The sequence below is a fragment of the Poeciliopsis prolifica genome, unplaced genomic scaffold, assembly GCF_027474105.1.
Source record: "Poeciliopsis prolifica strain line A6 unplaced genomic scaffold, Auburn_PproV2 SCAFFOLD007, whole genome shotgun sequence".
NCBI lineage: Eukaryota > Metazoa > Chordata > Actinopteri > Cyprinodontiformes > Poeciliidae > Poeciliopsis > Poeciliopsis prolifica.
The window spans coordinates 3,743,931-3,762,374 of record NW_026562382.1 but is presented as its reverse complement, the minus strand read 5'-3'; the positions used below and the strand labels follow the sequence as shown (position 1 = coordinate 3,762,374).

The 18,444-nt window shown below is 40.4% G+C and overlaps 1 protein-coding gene across 1 annotated transcript in view; it reads left to right on the top strand.

Moving 5' to 3' along the window:
- The window catches only part of itga4 (integrin alpha 4), a 35,250-nt gene continuing 16,806 nt past the window's right edge, over positions 1–18,444 (top strand). The window contains 4 exon segments of the mRNA XM_055032321.1: positions 1–117; positions 2,475–2,633; positions 4,295–4,437; positions 18,244–18,436. Of these exon segments, the coding sequence (XP_054888296.1) occupies positions 4,317–4,437; positions 18,244–18,436 (314 nt within the window). The 5' untranslated portion in view covers positions 1–117; positions 2,475–2,633; positions 4,295–4,316.

Genomic DNA, 18,444 nt, shown 5'->3' with positions numbered 1-18,444 from the left:
ATTACCCTAAACCTCCTGACTCACTGTAAGGAAGCTAAGGGAGGAAGTTCAGCCAAGTTGCTGTTGCTGTGGCTACTAAGGCATTTACAAGCAAAACCAGTTAGGGAGAAGAATATGGTAAGTGAAGTGACCTGTGACCTCTGAGTATTTTAGTGTTATTTTTTTCCAACCGCAGACAACGTTCCAGGGAAGAAGTATGTGAGAATCAGAGAAGGATGTGAAGAAATACTGGACACACACAGAGATAAAGCTTTGAGTTTATGGGAAGTGTGCTGAAAAATTAGGCATAAGGTCACAGGCCAAGACCCAAACTGTGACCAGCTGAGCCTGCTGGGTCAGGCGTTGTTACATAATCGGATAGTGTTAGCTGTAACATAAGATATAAAGAGTGTTTTCAGGTGATTTTAATAGGTTGTTAATGGCCACATTTATTCTAGAAAGTGAAATTGAACATGTTCTTCAATATTAACAGTTCCCCATTTATTTTCAAGAAACCATCTCATATATAAACAGCAGATGCCCTCAGCGATACTACTGCTGCTCTTCTAGTTCTGCTTTTTTGGACCCAAATCCTGTTGGCCTTATCAGTGGTGCAGATGAGTCAATGTGATTATTCATTTATAGTTTAAAAATCATCCTGTGTATGAGATGAAAAAATTGGGCTTTCTGGGTAGAATATAAGGCATTCTAAAACCAAATAATTGAGGGATTTACTGCTTGGACAAAAAGTCTGCAGGGTATTTAGGGTAAGTAAGCGAGACCTCATAGGAAATGACCCTTATAAAAAACATAAAACAAGATGGTTATGTCAGGGCAAAAACAAATCATGTCCACCCCAATACTGCAGGATGTTATGATTCTATGTTATGATTTGATGAGAGCATCAAAAGCAGCACAAACAGATAAAACCCATTAGAAGACTTAATGTTTCCCAGGTTGTTGAATGGTGACAATGATGGTTTTAATAAAAAGCAAACAAAAAAACAAAAAAAACACAGTCCAGGCAGCACAGGTGAACAAAAGGCTTGGAGCTCAGAACTGTAAACTATATTTACTCCATATGTGGTACAAGTGATTATATTAAATAACAAATCTTTAATGTTGCAAAGAATTTTGTATAAATGTGTATAAATGTTGCTTTGCAGTTTAGTTAAGGCAATTTATAGGAGCTATTCACGTAGCCCCTAGTTTGAGTCAAAGGTAGACAGAAAACACGTTCTATGACTAGAGCTAGCGTTCTCCATGCCTGTAAATGAATAACTACTAGATGTTAAATGGAGGGTTGTTTTAGTTTCTTTGTTCACCCTTAGACAACAAAAAACAACAACAACAAAAAATACCCCCAAAAATCTGAGTTGAGCATCTAGAAAACTTGGCACTTCTTTTGCTTTCATGAGAAGTTTTAGTTGCGTGTGTCACTAAGACAGTGACAGTAAACAGCAGCACACAGTGTACAACCAACATTTCTTTACACATAAAGACCCATGTGAGTGGGAAAAGGGTGCATCACCTCCAGCAGAGTCTGTTAATGAGTCATCAGGCAGTCAGAGCGCTGTGGGAGACAGCACAGCTGTGAACATGAGAGAGTGTGTTCTGCGTTTAAAGGCGCAGTGTGCGGTTATCACTCTGATTCTTTTTTTTGATTAATAAAAAAAATCAAAAACTGCAGGATGACTGAGCAAAGCAGATTCACACTGAACAAGGGGAACCTGCGAATCGGAGAAACGATGGTTAATTTCACTCACAGCGTTCCAGCTCCAGGCCACACAATGAATCGTGACACTACTCACTGTGTAATGAAGCTGACGGAGCCGTTTTTAACCTTTAATGAACAGCCTGTACTTTAGTTCAAGCTGTGATATTCTATACCTGTTAAGGACTTCACGCAAAACCTTATCATTATTATTTTTTTTTTAGTTTTACTGCAGGTCTGAAATGACAATTACTGTCAACTGTTCAGCGTTCAATAGACTAGATGTAGGATCTGAGCTAATCTTGCAGCATAATGACAAAGATAGCTAAGGGCAACTGAAGTCGACCAAACTGTTTATTACAAAGAAAAGTGTAGTCTTAAAAGTAGACAGGGTGCTGAGGAAGAAGTTAATGTGTAAGAATCTGTGTGAAATTATCTGCATTTTATATTCTAAATCCTAAACACTGTTCAGAGACAGAAACAGGAAGCGTCCTATTGGGTCTCGCGGATGAAAAATATCTGAATTTACTGAGCACCAAAAGGGAAAAGGGAGTGTGTGTTTGAGCGCCAAGCTGTCTGCATGAGTGGGAAATGGGAGTTCTCCTTATCAAACCATCTGACATACAGTTGAGATAGATAAATAAATACTGGCTGCCTTACAGTGATCACACCTGGTTTTTGTTTTATTCTAACAAACTTTGCTTATAGGCATAAGATTGTTCACTGTTTTTCTTTTCCTCTTGGCTTTTCATCTCTGATCTGGACGGCCTGACTGAATCAGACCGTCTCGTGGGCCGGACTCGGGACGATACTGGTGTGAACTGGCTTCCTTCCGCCCCATCCCACTCACACGTCCACAGGAGGTCAGAGCAGCCCGATGCAGCACGCGCATCAGCACGACCTTCCCTCTCACCAGACAGGAACTCATCTGACTAAGAGGGTGTGTGTGTGTGTGTGTGTGTGTGTGTGTGTGTGTGTGTGTGTGTGTGTGTGTGTGGTGTGTGTGTGTGTGTGTGTGTGTGTGTGTGTGTCTGTTTCATGTGTGTGAGTCTAGTTGTCAGAGATAAGCAGGTCAGGGCCAGGGAGAGATAAAATTCTCGACGAAAGCAGCCCTCCTCCACTGACGGGGAAACCGCCTGAGCCGACCCAGCAGTCCCTCAGCCGTCTGCTGGTTAACGGACAGCCTGGTTCCCTCCAGGAGAGATTTTTAACTGCAGCTCGTTAACATAATTAATTGACTCCCGTTAGCTTAATGAAGCTGCAGGTTAACACACAGAGCAGAGTCTTTTGTTCATTTGAGACGCTGACTCAGCCGAAGTGTTAAAAACTTTCACATCAGCAATAAGAATCAACAAACATTAACGACGCAGAAAAAAATAAATAAATAAATAATTGACCCTAATTGAAACCATTTAGCAGCATGAGCTGGGTGTCTGTAGAAAGGAGGCAACATGGTAATACTGAAACTGCACTCTGATACAAAATCTAAAATCTACACAAAACTCTTTTTCCCTACAGTTAATTGAGAGGATCCAATGATACAGTTTCAACCGAGGATGAGTACGGGATCCATCACACTGTTTTCATGTATTTCTCTTTTCTAAAGTGGTCAATCTTCAGTGCACTGAAGAGGTTTCAGGCAGAAAATAGCTGCTGCCGCCAAACACACCAACATCAGCTCACTAATCATGTTAACTTGCACTTAACATGAGTTTGATTCAGTCTCATACCAAATTAAAGATGTGGCAGCGCAGAGTCAGAGGTCACAATGCATGCCACCGAAAGTCAGCAGCGCTGATTCTGTCCAGCTTCAGATTACATTTCAGTCATTCTTAAGCGATATCCACAGATAGCACTTGAACTTCCGCACCTTTGTAATCTACACCTGACCGTTGGGGGCGACGGTGAGATAAGACGAAACCTCCAAATCCTTAGATCCTTTTCCGAACTAAAGTCATGTGAAAACACACCCTGGAATACAGATTCACTAACTTTTTTGTCACATATATTTCAGATGATCATTCTGATTTTAGTACCAGCCTGAGTGAAAAATGTATTAGAACAGCCTTTTTCTGTTCGAACAATGAACTGCTTCCTTGTCATTAATTAATTAAGACAAATTTTGATTCGGTTTCCTTAGACACACTTCAGTCTTGCTACTGCCTGACTGGGAGAATGAAGAAATAACTTAAGCAGATCTTGTCTGACAACATAAAGGAGGCTAAGACATCTCAAACAGACACTATTTTTTACCCTGAATATGTTGGAAAGTAATCTCTAACGCTTTGCCAATCACAGTCAGCCATCATCTACAAATAACAAAAACATGGAACAGTCATCTTAGTTCTCATGCAAAGGGACAAAAATTAAAATGTTGACCTCCTTCCTGAATGCAGAGGATTTCAAGGTTCTCTTAATAACACTGACAATCTCATCACACCAAAGTCCTTGTAAGCATTCAATCGGTTTCGGAGCTGAAGTTGTAGCTAAAACGTCTCAACAAACCTGCCGCAGCTACTACGCCTCTCGCTGGTAAGTGAGTTCAGAAACATGTCTACATGTCGATTTGATTTCATCCTGACTCTTCCTGTCGCGCAGCAGAATCGGAGTCAGGCCGAGCCAAATGACCCTGAGCGGGAAGAACAAGCTGTGTGCCGGAGGTCCACTTCCTGACCAGCACAATGGCTGTTGTTCTAGACAGGATGTGACATCACCGCCAAGGACTCTGACAAAGGAAGAGGCTGGTGAGGGCATATCTCTGCGTCGTCTTTGGTGAAGAGGAGATACCAGCGTGTCTGTGAGGGATTAAAATTAGTTTTGGGAAACCGGCAGACAAGTTGAGGTGTTTGAAGGTCTGATGGCTGAGATGTTACTCTCTGCTCGTCCTAACCATAAAAAGAGGAATGATAAACCTAATTGAACTCGCTTATCGAAACAAAGCAGACTCCTGAATCAACATGCAACAACTTACTTTTACATGGGGATCACTTTAAACTTCTCCAATTTGTTTTGGTATTACATATATTTTAGATTTTCTTCCTAAAGCATCATCTCCAACCGTAATAGAGCCAAGTCTAAAAGTTTTAATTGTCTCGGGATTAATACGAGGTTCAACTAAAATATTTCACGAGGCTTAAAATTCACCGCTGTTGTGCGAATCTTCACCAACACAAACATTTTCCTCCAATTCCCTTTAAGAATTGGAGGAACCTTTGACATCTCGTCAGAACCTGTTGTACCTGACAAACTCTGAAAACAACGTTAAAATGTTAAAATGCCCAACAAATAACAGAAATAGTTTTAACTATGGAAAAATAAAACTCTTGTAAATATGAACAGTTAACAGAAGTATCGACAGATGTGACCCAAACAACATCCAGATTGAGGTAGAAGTTTCTGCCAATACGTGCTAGTAAATTATATTAATATTTGCATCTAACAATGATCCTCTTTATTTTGTGTGTGTGTGTGTGTGTGAGTGTGGGTGTGTGTGTGCGTGCGCGCGCGCGTGTGTGTGTGCGTGCGTGCATGCGTGTGTGTGTGTGTGTGTGTGTGTTTTCCGACTGTGCAGTTTTGTTTCTGCTCATCAGCCAAGTTGGAGATGAAGGTATTTGAGCGTTCTCTCTTTAGCTCAGGAGACATTTGACTCCGCCACACAAATAAAAACTGCTGAGAAGTATAACTCTTCAGTCAGCAGCATGTGAGCGTGCGCGCACGCGCGCGCACGTGTGTGTGTCTGAAGGCATCTTCTTCAGAAACAGCTTGTGTTGCCTGTGGGACAACGTGCACACTCTCGCGTTCCATGCCCTCGCATACAGTATAAATGCTGCAGGCCTGCACCTCATTAATGACTCAACATATGGCCTCACACAGGCAGACAAACACAGTTATCCAGCTCTTATTGACTTGTGATTAATTACCTTCCAATCAAAGACGAGGCAGCCCGTCGCTGTGAACTCTGACCCAGTTTACTGGACTCGGTTTATTTATGTTGAGTTTCACAGTTGGGACTCCTGCGTCGCTCTGAGATCAGAGTTCAGTTCTGTTTTCTGTCTTTGGTTTTCTCAGCTATTCAGCTCTCAGTGCGAAGCGAAGCCGTCGCACTGTGGTTGCTTTACTCTCGCCAGTGCTTCTCTGCTCAATGTTCTCCTCATGTCTGCTGCACTTCTGTCTATTTTTGGTCATTTCTTTGTCATGTCTCTGTGCAGCCTGTAACATTCGGTCCACAAACAGTCAAGTGCCTCTTATCTCAGTCTGTACTGACACACACAAGGCTCTGCTTTGGGAACTTGTTCCATAAATCCTAATTTGAACAAAACCGGCATTATCTGAGAGTTTACAAGTAATCTTAATCATAAAATCCATTCGACTTGAGTAAAAGTTGTCCAAACCTCGACTATTAAAGACACGCGCTCTGTTTGCTCACTGATTGAAGATGTGCTTCTGTTTCTTGAGACGCCATTCCAGTCTGGCCATGCACACCCTGAAAGTTACTGCAACAATTAGCCCACAGTCTGACAAATGCAAAAGCAAGACTGGTTCAAGCACATCTGCTTCATAGTCATTGTAGGTTATGCATAAGATAAGGAACAAAGTGTGATCTGCAGAGTTTTCTGAATCCTCCACCAGGTGTGCTTGAGTTTCTGATTCCTCTGCAGAGTGACTGGAGGTTTCCCCCTGTGATTTTGGAAGGTTTGGTTACCTGCTGTTTCGTCGTCAGCTGCTCCATCCAACCTTTCTCTTTTCCGCTGAAAATCTTTATTGGTGTTCATTATGAGGACGTTTGTCATCATTTACAGTGACAAGCCGGCTGCTCTCGGCCTATCCCAGGAATGTGGCTCGGTTTCCATCGAAGTGGATTAAAGATTTTTTCAAATTCCTCTGTGTCTAAGACAGCTCGGTTTTAATGGGGCTTTCGCCGATTTGGATCACGCTTTGACTCACTCCATCTGTGGAGTTTCTTCTGTGTCTCTCGACGAACAAGCCTATTTTCACTTTCAATCACAGTTTTTCCTCTAACCTATAAAGATCGCCTCAGCCTGGCTCTTTAATGAGCCGGCGTCGGTTCTGCTGGAGACCAGAAGCACGGCCACATGTATCCACTCGTTCAAAGGAGACGTAGCTCGAACATGCTTCTGATCAAATCTGAATAGGCCGAAAAAGAGCTTGGAACAGTTGTGTGATTGTGACTGCACCGTGAGCTAACACAAACACACGCACGCTCACCCACTCTGAGAGGCCTGATGGAACCAATTAGCAGACGTTATCATGGCCTGGAGACGTCACAAGCTGTTCACACACCCCCATCCTTCTCTGTGCCTGCCAGGGGGTCTGCGTGAGTGTGTGTGTGTGTGTGTGTCTGTGTCACTTCACATACATCAGTTCTAAAATATTTACAGTCCTCTATGTCTTACATTTTATGTGACTGACCCACATTAATCTGTGGATGTGTGTGTGATGTCAGCAGCCTCAGTCACAGGAACCTCTCCATTTATGGTCGGAAGCCAGGATCTTCACACAGTCCTCTGTCTGTACTCAAGCGTCAAAAAATTTGACTGTTTTCCATCTGCCATTGCACAATGTCAGTTCTGCTTCTTTCTACAGTGCAAATACTGAGAATATTGGCCAAACAGGACAACTTTCCTGTCACTTTAACTTCAGCTTGTGTCGTGTAGGACTTTTTGGTCGTCCGTGAAAGAACAACCACTAAAGCTATTCTCCTTTTTATTTCCAAAGGGAAATAATCATGGAAATGCTATGTGAGTCAGTTCTGGAGTCCACCTTGTCTAATTCCATCATCGGTACAAATGACTAACAAACGTATGGTTCGCATTAAGAATCAAGACTTCGCCTAACAAGAGGAAAGACTGAACAGGACGAAAGGATTTATGTACGAAAAGGAAACAGAGTCAAAGTCTCAGGCAAATATTTTTTGCTTTTGTTCACAGCTTTAAAATTAGAACATTCCACAAACTAGTTTCAGAACTAGTGTCACAACATGCACTAAGAAACTGGAAAGAAACTGTGGGTCTTTGGCAACGATCCATTTATGGAGAGGATTGACGCAGTAGGGCGTCATAAAATTTCAAGTTCCAAGACGACAGAGTCTTCAAACAAGATAGTGCTGCAGGTCACAACACCTGAACAATGGGATCTACCTCAACTTTACAACCAGAAAGTTGTGACTTGGACACAGTTTGGTTTCAAACTGGAGGCTGATCTTTAACATGCATCAAAACTGGTTATGAAAAGGACAAAGAACCCCAGTGACAATGAGATTATGCTTGATAGAGATGTTCATACCAGAAAACCAACAAATTCAAATGAGATGAGAGGGCAAATATCCCATGAAGAAACTTTGGTAACACTTTATTTGCATAAGACTGGCCTGTAAAAAAGACACAAAAAAAATTCTTTTTTTGTAAAGAAAAAAAAAAGACAATTTAATGCAAAGTTGTTTCTTTTTATGGACTTTCAATCAAAATTTTACAGCAACTTTTCATTAAAGGTGTCATTATTTACTGAATGACACTTCATGACAACGGTCATAGACATTGATAAAGACTCCTTCATGTTCATGACAGATGTTACGTCGTTTTTATGACAGCGTCATGTCCTGTGCACACCCTGTCAAATAAAGTGTTACCAAAACTTTAAGTGGCAACGGACACGGAAAAAAACAATCGGTCGAGGTGCAGTCACTTCACCAAATGTCAGTGGGGGTGTGTGTCTGTATTTGTTTCCAATCTGGGGAAAAAAAAGGGAAAGCAAATCATTCTGAATATTAACTGTAACAGCCTTCACTACTAGTGTTCCCTTAAAAGAGATACTTCCTGCTAAAGGAGTGTTTTTTATTATGTTTGCATAATATGTTTTCCTTTGGCCATTCAGTACTATTACAGAGGGAAAATCTGGATTTAGTGAGTTGTTAGGGGTCTAAACACTCATTTCCTTTCATTTGACTAATGTCAGCGGCTCCTCCCTCCTCGTGTGCCATTCTCTCCTTCGGGCAAACAGACAGTCCCACACCCGTGTTCAGTCTCAGATCAAAGCTTTGTATCTGGTCCTGGTCTGTAATCAATTGATGTAAACGCAGATGGGGGGTGTCAAGGGGGTGCCTGTTTATTAACATACCACAGATAGCACAGATAAACTCCAGATGATGTTGAGAGCTGGGTCAGCTGAAACAATTACGGGCCTCAGGTATTTCCACTGGGTTAGGGTTTGGCGTTGTAACGTTAACTTGGTGTGTGGAGCAGTTTTGGAAGCATGTTGGTGCTGCTGTGCAACAACACTGCACCAGTACAAGTTCCTAGGAGTGATTTATCAGGCTGTAAAAAGAGCATAAAACACCACATCACATTCAATTATACCGTAATTTACTAACCAGAGATGAAATGAGAGAAAAATGTAAACACATAAAAACTAAGAATAAGCCTGAAAGGGTACTTTGTGTGTCAGCACTGGAACGTCCCCCTGATGTGTTCAGCGTTGTGTGAGTGTGGCTTGAAGTGTAAAAACCTTTTCAGAACAATCATTTAAACGTATCCAAGACAACTAAATGTTTCCGTAATGTGAGTCATCATTTTGTAAAGGCATGTTCGCATTTTATTATTATTCGAATCAAAAAGGCCACGAAGACCTTGAACGAAAAACACGTGCAAAACGGTGTCAAGAGAGACAGGAATCTTGATTTCATTCTTGGAAGATGAACTTTTAAGTATTTACAAGCTCAATGCAACGTCATGAAATCTAAGGCCAGCACGAAAACCTACTTTGCATTTGATTTTTGCCCTGCCGCTATTGATGCTTGGTATCGTAGTCAGGAAACGTAGAAAAGCAGAATTATTCCTGTAAAAGGGAGTGGTGCACTAAAACCCTTTCTCCTTTCGTGAATCATGATTACCTCCAAGGAAAAGTGCTGACATCAGTATTTTGCCTCCCAAAGACTTCACAGCCAAGCATATCGCCACCATTCATACTGAAGTCGAGTCAAGCGTCAACAAGAACGTCGAAAAGAGGAAAAAGAGAAGAGGAGGCCCAAGAAAGACCAACAGGTTTCAGGAGTGTACTCTAAAGAAAATCCACTTTTTCTTTTTATTGTCCTAAAAATGAAAACACTAAGAAACAATGTTTGGTCAGTGAGGATGTCTTCTTCTTTTCTCTAACTTGACTCTCACCCAAGTCCAGCAGCTGACACGGTGGGAGTTTCTGTTAGCAAGCTGACTGCATTTTTATCTGCAGCAAATGTTATGTCATCATTTTGAAACAGAAGCGGTGCCGTGGGAAAATGCGTTCTTGTCTTTTAACTGGTAGGCAAACGAATTTTCCCACATCCCCCAAACTTCTCTCACGTCTGAGTCGGCGGAAAGTTTCGAACAGAGCAGTGAAAGGAAGTTAAAGAGCGATCTTATTAATCATGACACACGTGCACGCTCTTTAATCGTACGTTTAGTCAAAAATGTTATCTTTATGAGTTTTTTTTTATGTTGTAGTTCAAGTGACACATTTTATTCCTGCCAGGAAATATGTCAAGAAGAATGAAGGGAACAGGCCGTCTGAGCAGTTTCATTACATTAGCTGCACTTTGTGGTTTCTCCCAGATGTTCACAAGTCGAACCGCTCCAGTGACTCCAGTGACTCCAGTGACAGCTTGAAATCTGCGCTTCAAAAGAATGAACTCTTCTCAAAATCTAAAGCTGATCTCTCGTATCGCTCGTCGACTCTACGATTGGATGAAAAAGGGAAATGAAAAAGAACAGAGGAAGTGGAAACGCTGTCAGCAAATTTAGACGCAAAACAAACACACAAAAAAAAACAACCACAAGAACAGCTCACAACACACCAAATACCACATTTGAAAAGCAACACATGCTGGTGGTGGTGGATTGCGGAGTGCCTCAATGACCAGATGAAAGAGTTCAACTTTCATCTTGAGGCGGTAGATTATCGGCTTCTGATCTTCTTGCCTCTCCTCTGCTGTGGGTCTGTGACCTTTGACGTTAATTGCAGCTTGAGGAGAAGTTTACAGTAACTTCAGTGAAGGCAGCACGCCGCTGAACAGATGCTACCAGCGATAAGAGGATCCCTATTGGCTGGAGGATTGTCTGTCAGGCCACAGTTCTGCACTAAACATCCACATCTGCCACTCACTTCAAATTTTAAAATCGTGTTCCTTGTATTGTGTCTTCATTGAACCTGAATCATTGCGAACTGCATATCGTTTTTCTGTTCTCGTTCTTGGAAGGCGGAAGAGCCGCTGCATCCAGCACCTGGGACAGACTGAGTCAGATCCTGGTCTGGTGACTCTGCTGAGTCTCAGCTGCTTTAACAACTGGAGCTTTGTTGCACCGGTCCCATGACGAACGCCTAGAAACACCAAAACGCTTCTCGTTAGCGGTAATTAGCGTTTTTATGCACCAAGTCGCTTTGGGTGTTGATTGTGTCATCAAGCCTGTCCACACAGATGACCTTTGAATTCTGTCTCTTCGTGGATGTTGAATACTTTTACCTTGAAGTACAGGACATGTTTGTCTTTCATCACAGCCAATATTTTCAGAGGTTTCACCTGCTTCACATCATCTAGTAGAGAGCAGCCAGGAAGGCCTGAATGTGATCTTTTCATATAGGTTTTCTTGTATTTTCATAATGTATTCTCCTTCAGTGACAGCTTCTGGAAAGGGATTTAAAGAGATTTCAGAACATTTTGAAATCCATTGCCTAGAAAATACAAGTAGAGGACAATCAAAACAACTACCACACCCAAGGATGGCAAGAAGCAGGTTCACCCTGAAAGCAGACTGCTTGGCGCTAAAAAAAGTCTCCAAAGCCCTGAAAATACATTAAGGGACCCATATTTCTTGTTCCTACTGATATGAAAGTACACACCTTGTGGAAAATGTGAGAGCATCTGTACAAAGCTGAAACAGAACTGAACCCCTAGAGCAGGACAATGACCCAAAACATACCAGCAAGTCCACCAACAACTGGATGAGAACTGACAGATTGGAAGTCCTCGGTCTTGATCTCAGGGATTTGCTGCAGGGTGATTTTAAACATGTAATAAACTCCTCAAACATCTCAGCTGACTTTGCTCAGACTGATGCCACAGACTGGTAAATGGCCAAAGTTATTTAGATACTAGAGCATTTGGATGTGTTGTCACTCAAAAACTATTGGTTAAGAGAGAATGATTTCTTGTTGGACATATCTTCAAGCTCTTCAGACGTTGAATCAGATATCCTGTAAAACATGCAGGACATCGGGCCTTCAGAACTGACACGGACACCACTGCTCGACCTCAATCAGTCAGGATACGACCAAGCAGAATGGATCAACTTATGAGGTACCACTTGCACAACATAGCAGGACCTCTTCCCTCGCCTGGACTCACAAGGATCTGTTTTTTTTCTTTTCCAGAAAAAAACCTTTTCCAATTATGGGTGAAAGATCTTCCAAGTACGGTAACCTAGCAATGTCACATGAACCACATCACAGCTCAGTTGTTTTTCACAGTGAAGTGCATGTTGCCATGGTAAATTTACAGCAAGATCGGTCAGATTTTAAAATTCTCAGACAAAATCTGACTTGTTGCATCTGATCATTTCACAAACGCTTCAGAACAAATCAGCATTTACAAACAGCTGCTCGTTTACAGTCAGTCATGCTTGTATCCAGGTGCTCTGATCAAATTGTAGTGAACTCAGAGAGGGAAGCATGGCTCTATTTTTACCCCCATTTTTTGCACATATGGAGACTTGGAGTGGGTGGGAAGCTGGGAACAGTAGCGGGCCAGATTCCAGCATAATAACTGCTGGGTCATTAGCGGGAAGTTCCAATAAACAAACTTGGAAAATGTGAATGTGTGCGTGAAGCAGAGTTCCTGTCCTACATTCGCCCAAACAGTGTCCTTCAGTTTGTGGCTATTTTTTACCCGATTGGATGAAATGAGGCTGATTACTGCCAGAGAGCTCAGAATTAATGGTGATGCTCATATTTTCCCCCCCGAGCTTCTTTCTTAACATTGAAAATATGAATTTCTGTTCTTGATTAAGAAGTTGGAAATATGTGGAGACGTATAAGCGAATGCAAAAATGTTCACATCCTTTAAACCTGTCATATTTTGTCAAATGATTTGCTGTGTAAAAATCCAGCAGCTTATGAGGAGCTTGGGTTCTTGACCAGTAAGAAGTGGCTGACTGGGAAACAGGGTGCAACTGAGAGAGAAGGCAACAAATAAACGGAGAGGATGACATGAACAATAACCGAGGAAGAAAGGCTCAAGGAAACTAAACTCAAATGCACTGAGAACAAAATGCAAGAATACTCTAACACTTAATACAAATTAATAAATCTGTACGGCAAGACTTAAGCAGATATAAACAAACATAGAGAAAAGAATGAAAACACAAACACATAAAATGAAAAATATGCCAAACGTGATGTATGTTTTTATTTTTTACACTTCCACATTGGGGTTTTTTTCTGTTACATGACAAAAGCTACAAAGGTTATATGGATATAAATAGTTTTACAAGACACTTTATTTTAAAGCACAGAAAGAAAATCCCCGTGCTCCTTGCACATCTCTGTGTTTTCCTTTAACGGTGACTGCTTGTTGATTTGGAATGAATGAATCGTTTGAGTTCTTCTGTGACTTTTCCAGGACAGATATTCATCCCTCTGAAGTTCATATAAACAGTGAACCGTAGCTCTTCATCATTTCAGGCTACTGTAAATAAAGCAATAGTTTAGAGAGTACAGTAAGTCTAGGTGCAAAACGCCTCAATCACACTTAGGACTTCTGTAGTATTTTGGGTTTTTTTGCAACTAGGTTCTTAGCACCAACTGCGCAGCTCTTGTTGGGATGATGTCTGTAGCTCTTTTAACAGAGGACAGAATTGCAATTTGTTTGCAGTTTGCAGACATTTTAAGATTAATTAAGATCGATACTTTAATGTTTATTAGCAAAAGTTTTAAAAATCTGCTACTTGTATGCGGCTTCATAAACTTGTGGTCTTTGTGCAAAACTTTAAGATCTCATGTCGCCTACTGGCTCTATCTTAAAACTTCAAGCTGATGGATAAAACACGTACGACTTCTTTATTTACTTGTATAGTTTCTCAACTTCCTGTTACATTCTTTGCTTTCAGTGGTATTTGCAACAGTCTGTCCCCACAACGTTGTGGTCCAAAAATAATAATCCAAAGTGATGAAATCTGGTGCGATGCAGAGTTCACATTCTTCTCACTTAGTTTGGGAATCAGTGTAAACATTTTCCCAGAAAAACACAATTTATCTTATGATTAGTATAGTTGCTGATCCTTTTTTTGTTTGTTTTACTTGTGGTCTATTTTTTCTGTGGTTGTATCCACTTTTAATGATGTTGATTGGTGCTATGCAAAGGACTCTGTTGACATTGAGGTCGATTAATGTGCTTTGTCAAATGTTTATTCGAAAATACAAAAAAAAAAAAATGTTTTTAACCCAACACATCGATGAGTTGCTTCTGCATTGACCACATTTACCAAAATTGACTCTTTCATGAAATAAAATAATGTCATATTGAACTCTAAATCAAAAGTTTTGGAGTGATAATCAACAGGTCACTATTTTATCAAATCACAGTTCTAAAATGATATTGTGGTGCCTCGATTGTTGACAACAAAATAAACAAAACATTCATGCTTAATTCTTTGAAGACTAAGCTAGTGTAACTGTGAAGACAGCACAATATATTTTATATAAGGAGCCTTGAACACGTGTTTAAAAGTATAAAACTCGCAGCAGCTCTTGATTTTGCAAAATATTAACTTATGATAGCAGATCAAAGCCACGTCGTATCACCTTTATTTTGGAGAAACTAACTTGGTTTATTTTGGGGATTCTGGTTGTGACTTTGGTGACATTGGTGCACAAAGATTGGTCTGAACTGCTTCAATACATTTGTCACAAGACTCACCTCAGATGGGAAGGTTCACAGACCACATGATGATTGGGAGAGCCCTGTGGTCAAACACCAAACCATTACACTTCCATTTTTTTTACACTGCAACCACTTTAGATATTTTAGAAAATGCTAATATCATCACCTTCCCAAAATAATAGCAGAAGTCGTTTTCTGCGAAGTGTTTTTTTTTGTTTGTTTCTTTCCCCTTGTTGTTGCTAAATCACTTTTGTCAAAAAATAAATAATTACACCTTATTTTAGGAAGGTGACGATACATGAAATGTTATTTAAACTAATAAAAATGTAAAAGATGAGAATTATTTTAATTAAGCATGTGACATCCCAAAAAGAAGGAAGATTTTATAGAAAAAAAAATATTATTAGGACATTATTTTGGCTATACATTTCAGTGTACTGTTGGAAGGACTTCTCTAATAAAAAAAAAGTCTTGCTTATAAAAGTAAACGGTAAAGTATCTGCTAAGTTCCCAAAGTTTCCAGTCCTAACAAAAAATGAACAATTTCTTGTTTAAAAAAAACGCTATTAAACCAAGTAATAAAAAAAGGGATTTTGACTGAATAGCACCAGGTGTAATGCTTCATCAACAGTATTTCTATTTGCCATCCCTATAATGGAGAAAAGCAAAAAACTAAATTTAAAGTTGCCTATTTCCTGGAGTTCATCCAATGATTCTTTCCCAAATTGTGTGGATAAATAAACTTCTTTTGGTACAACAACGTTTGTGCTGCATGTTTATTAGTTTTTTTTTATTACAATTCAAATAAAAAATAAAAACAAACATAAAAACGTGTTGATGTATGGAGCCTGATGATGGTTTGGTTAGAGGGGCTAAGCAGAAAGTTTGCTCATTATCAGTACTGAAAGTACTAAAGTAGACAAAGTTAGCCCAGCTGTGGTTAAAACTTTATGCCAGACTGAACATGTCGATTAAAAAAACCTGCTTGAAACTAGAACTGTTTTATTCTTATACTTTTTAAAAGGTTTTTTTTTTCATTAGGAAATCCCATGGGGTTTTATGTTCCTTGTTTCTAAATCTGTCCTCCTGTCGTTGTGCGTTCAGACAGTAAAATGGGATTAAAGTTCACTCTATTAACGCCCTGATGACAACCGCGGTGGAAGGAAGCGGCACCGTTAGACCCGCGCGCTCTCACTGACGCGCACGCACGCACGCACAGCCGCGCGCTGTCCTCGCGCTCACTTCACTTTGGGCGGATGCTGGAGGAAACACCGTGAGACGCATGGAGACAGAGGAAGGCTCTCAGACGGCTGGCTCTCAGTGTCATTGAAACGCTGCTGAAACTCGAGTCTTTCTGGGTTCTTTGCTCTCATTGAGGTTTGAGCCTTTTTCTTCTTCTTCTTCTTCTTTTGTTTCTTTTTTGTGAAATCTCCGGGGCTCGTGCGCTGTCGCGAGGAGCAACAGGGGAGTTTTAGCAACAAGTCTCTGGCGCGATTGAGAGGAGTTTACCGGAGTCCCATTTGAAAAAGCAGTTTGTCTGTTTTTTTTGTTTTAAACTCGTTCTGGATTGAAGCCTTTTGACCCGAGAGGCTCTCAGGTATGTGACCTCCACGAGGTGTTCAAGAAGAATAAGTCAGAGTTCCTTAATGTCCTTAATTAATGAGCTCCTTTCATAATGCTTATGTCAGAATCCAAGCAGGAATTGTTTCGGCTTTGGTATATTTTTTGTCATTAATTTTTTTAAATAGCTCCATGTGGAATTTTTAAATTAAATAAAGTTTACGTGAAGATGATGAAACACACCACAATATATTGGAGTTTGTGTATATAATCAGGTCGCAACCGCATTGAAAAGAAGCTTTGGAGAAAGTTATCAACTTTAAAATATTTACTTTACTTAAAACAAAGAGGAAAGCATCAGCAAAATCTGGATCTAATTCTGCCAAACCTGTTTTAAGCAATAAAGGATCTGAGGCGCTTCAAGTATGATATTTGGCACAATATGGCTTTAAGCTCACTTTTTTTTTATGTGGAGCCATCCTTAAATGTAACAGGGGAAACAGGATACTGTCTTTGTTTAGCAGCTTGTTTCATTAACATTTAAATTTTTCTGCTCATTGAAAAAGATGAGTAGGGGGAAAAAATGGGCGTTTTCCTTTAAGGAACGTGGGAACATTTCCTTGAATTTTGTGTAAAAACGTGTCTGTAAGGTGAGGTGATCCAAATAGAGCATGGGATGAAATGCGTCGGCCTCAGGGTTTATGTTGGACCAGCCCTGTTCACAGCGGCCGGTTTAAGAGGTGGGAGTTAACCACAGCTCATTCCAGCCTCTCTCTTTTACTTCCTACTTCTGTTTGGGGTTCCTCTTGACATCAGATAGTCTCAGCCAAAATGTGGTCGCGCGTCAAGACACTGGGGGCAGCTGACATCCTGACATGCCACATTTCTTGCAACTAATTTGGATCTTTGGGAGTACCAGAGTATTTTTTTTTCAACTTCTTAGTCTGTCTATAGATTAGATCATGATATTGAACCTCTTGTACTTGGATGACAACTCACACTTGACTAACTATTCAAACTATTTCAGCTTGTTTGATAAATTAAACTGTTTAACCTACTTTCCTGCAGGATTTCCCCCAGAAACGCAGGCAAGCCGGGTGGTACGGGGCGCTAGGGTAGTCCACCAGTCATCCACTGTGTTTTTGTGTTAAAAGATGTTAACAGTTACAAAAAATTGGAAGGGTCACGAGCAGGGATAATAATTTGGAAACAACAGTGTTAGAGGCTAACTGAAAGGGTGCAATTAGAGCACACCAATCGTGCTCTTTTCATTGTGTCACCTATAAACCTAGCTTAATCTGTCTTTACTACCACTGTTACTGGTGTATAAAAACCCTGTTTAAAATAAACAAACAACACTTAACCTGGTGGGGGGCTAAGTAAAGCTTGGTGGCTGATAATACGCTGGGGGGAAAACCCTGTCATTTGCTTTAGTGTCGCTTATCCAAAACTAAGGAATATTTGTCGATCTTTGGAGTTTAAATCTGATCTTATTCTAAAATGAAAACCTTTATGATTTGGATAATAAAACTAAAGTCCTAAGTTTTATGTTATTGTGAACCTTGTACCTGATTTTTTAAATTTTTTTTAGATGGAGTTTTCATCCGACGGATGTTTCATACAGAAAGTTTATCATTTTGTAGCTAAATAGAAGCGTTCCTTACCCACTTTGACAAGCAACAGTTGACTTAAACTGTCTTACAGTCGTGGTTTTTTATGTAAGAAATTGTGATTCTATGATTCTATGATAGCAGGAGGTTTCTCTGTTATTTTTGCTTGTCTGTAGTCATGATGTTTTATATAAAACAAATCAACCAACAGGGATCAGAATCAGTCTAAATGTAAGTATGGTGCAGAAATATATATATATTTTTAAATACTATCATTATTATTTGTGAGAATGAGCAACAAGAAATAAAAACAAACTCATTATGTTTAAGGTGAAAGCAAAGCTTGGGTATGAAATTAGGGTAAAAACTCATGAAGGGGTGAATTGATACACTGTTTACAGGTTTTGCTGTTTCCAAGATTCTGAAAGTTCCCATTGTCTTTCTCTGTCCTGCAGGTCGTCTGAACCCATCAGTGGACATTATGGGTATCGTCTTCCGCCTGGTTCCAGTTCAGGTTCTGGTTTTGGTTCTGGTCTGCCCTGCAGCAGGTTATAATCTGGATCAGGAGCACAGCTTGGTGTTCAACGGCCCTCACTCCTCGATGTTTGGATACTCTGTGCTGCTGCATCGCCACAACTCGGAAAAATGGTCTGAAT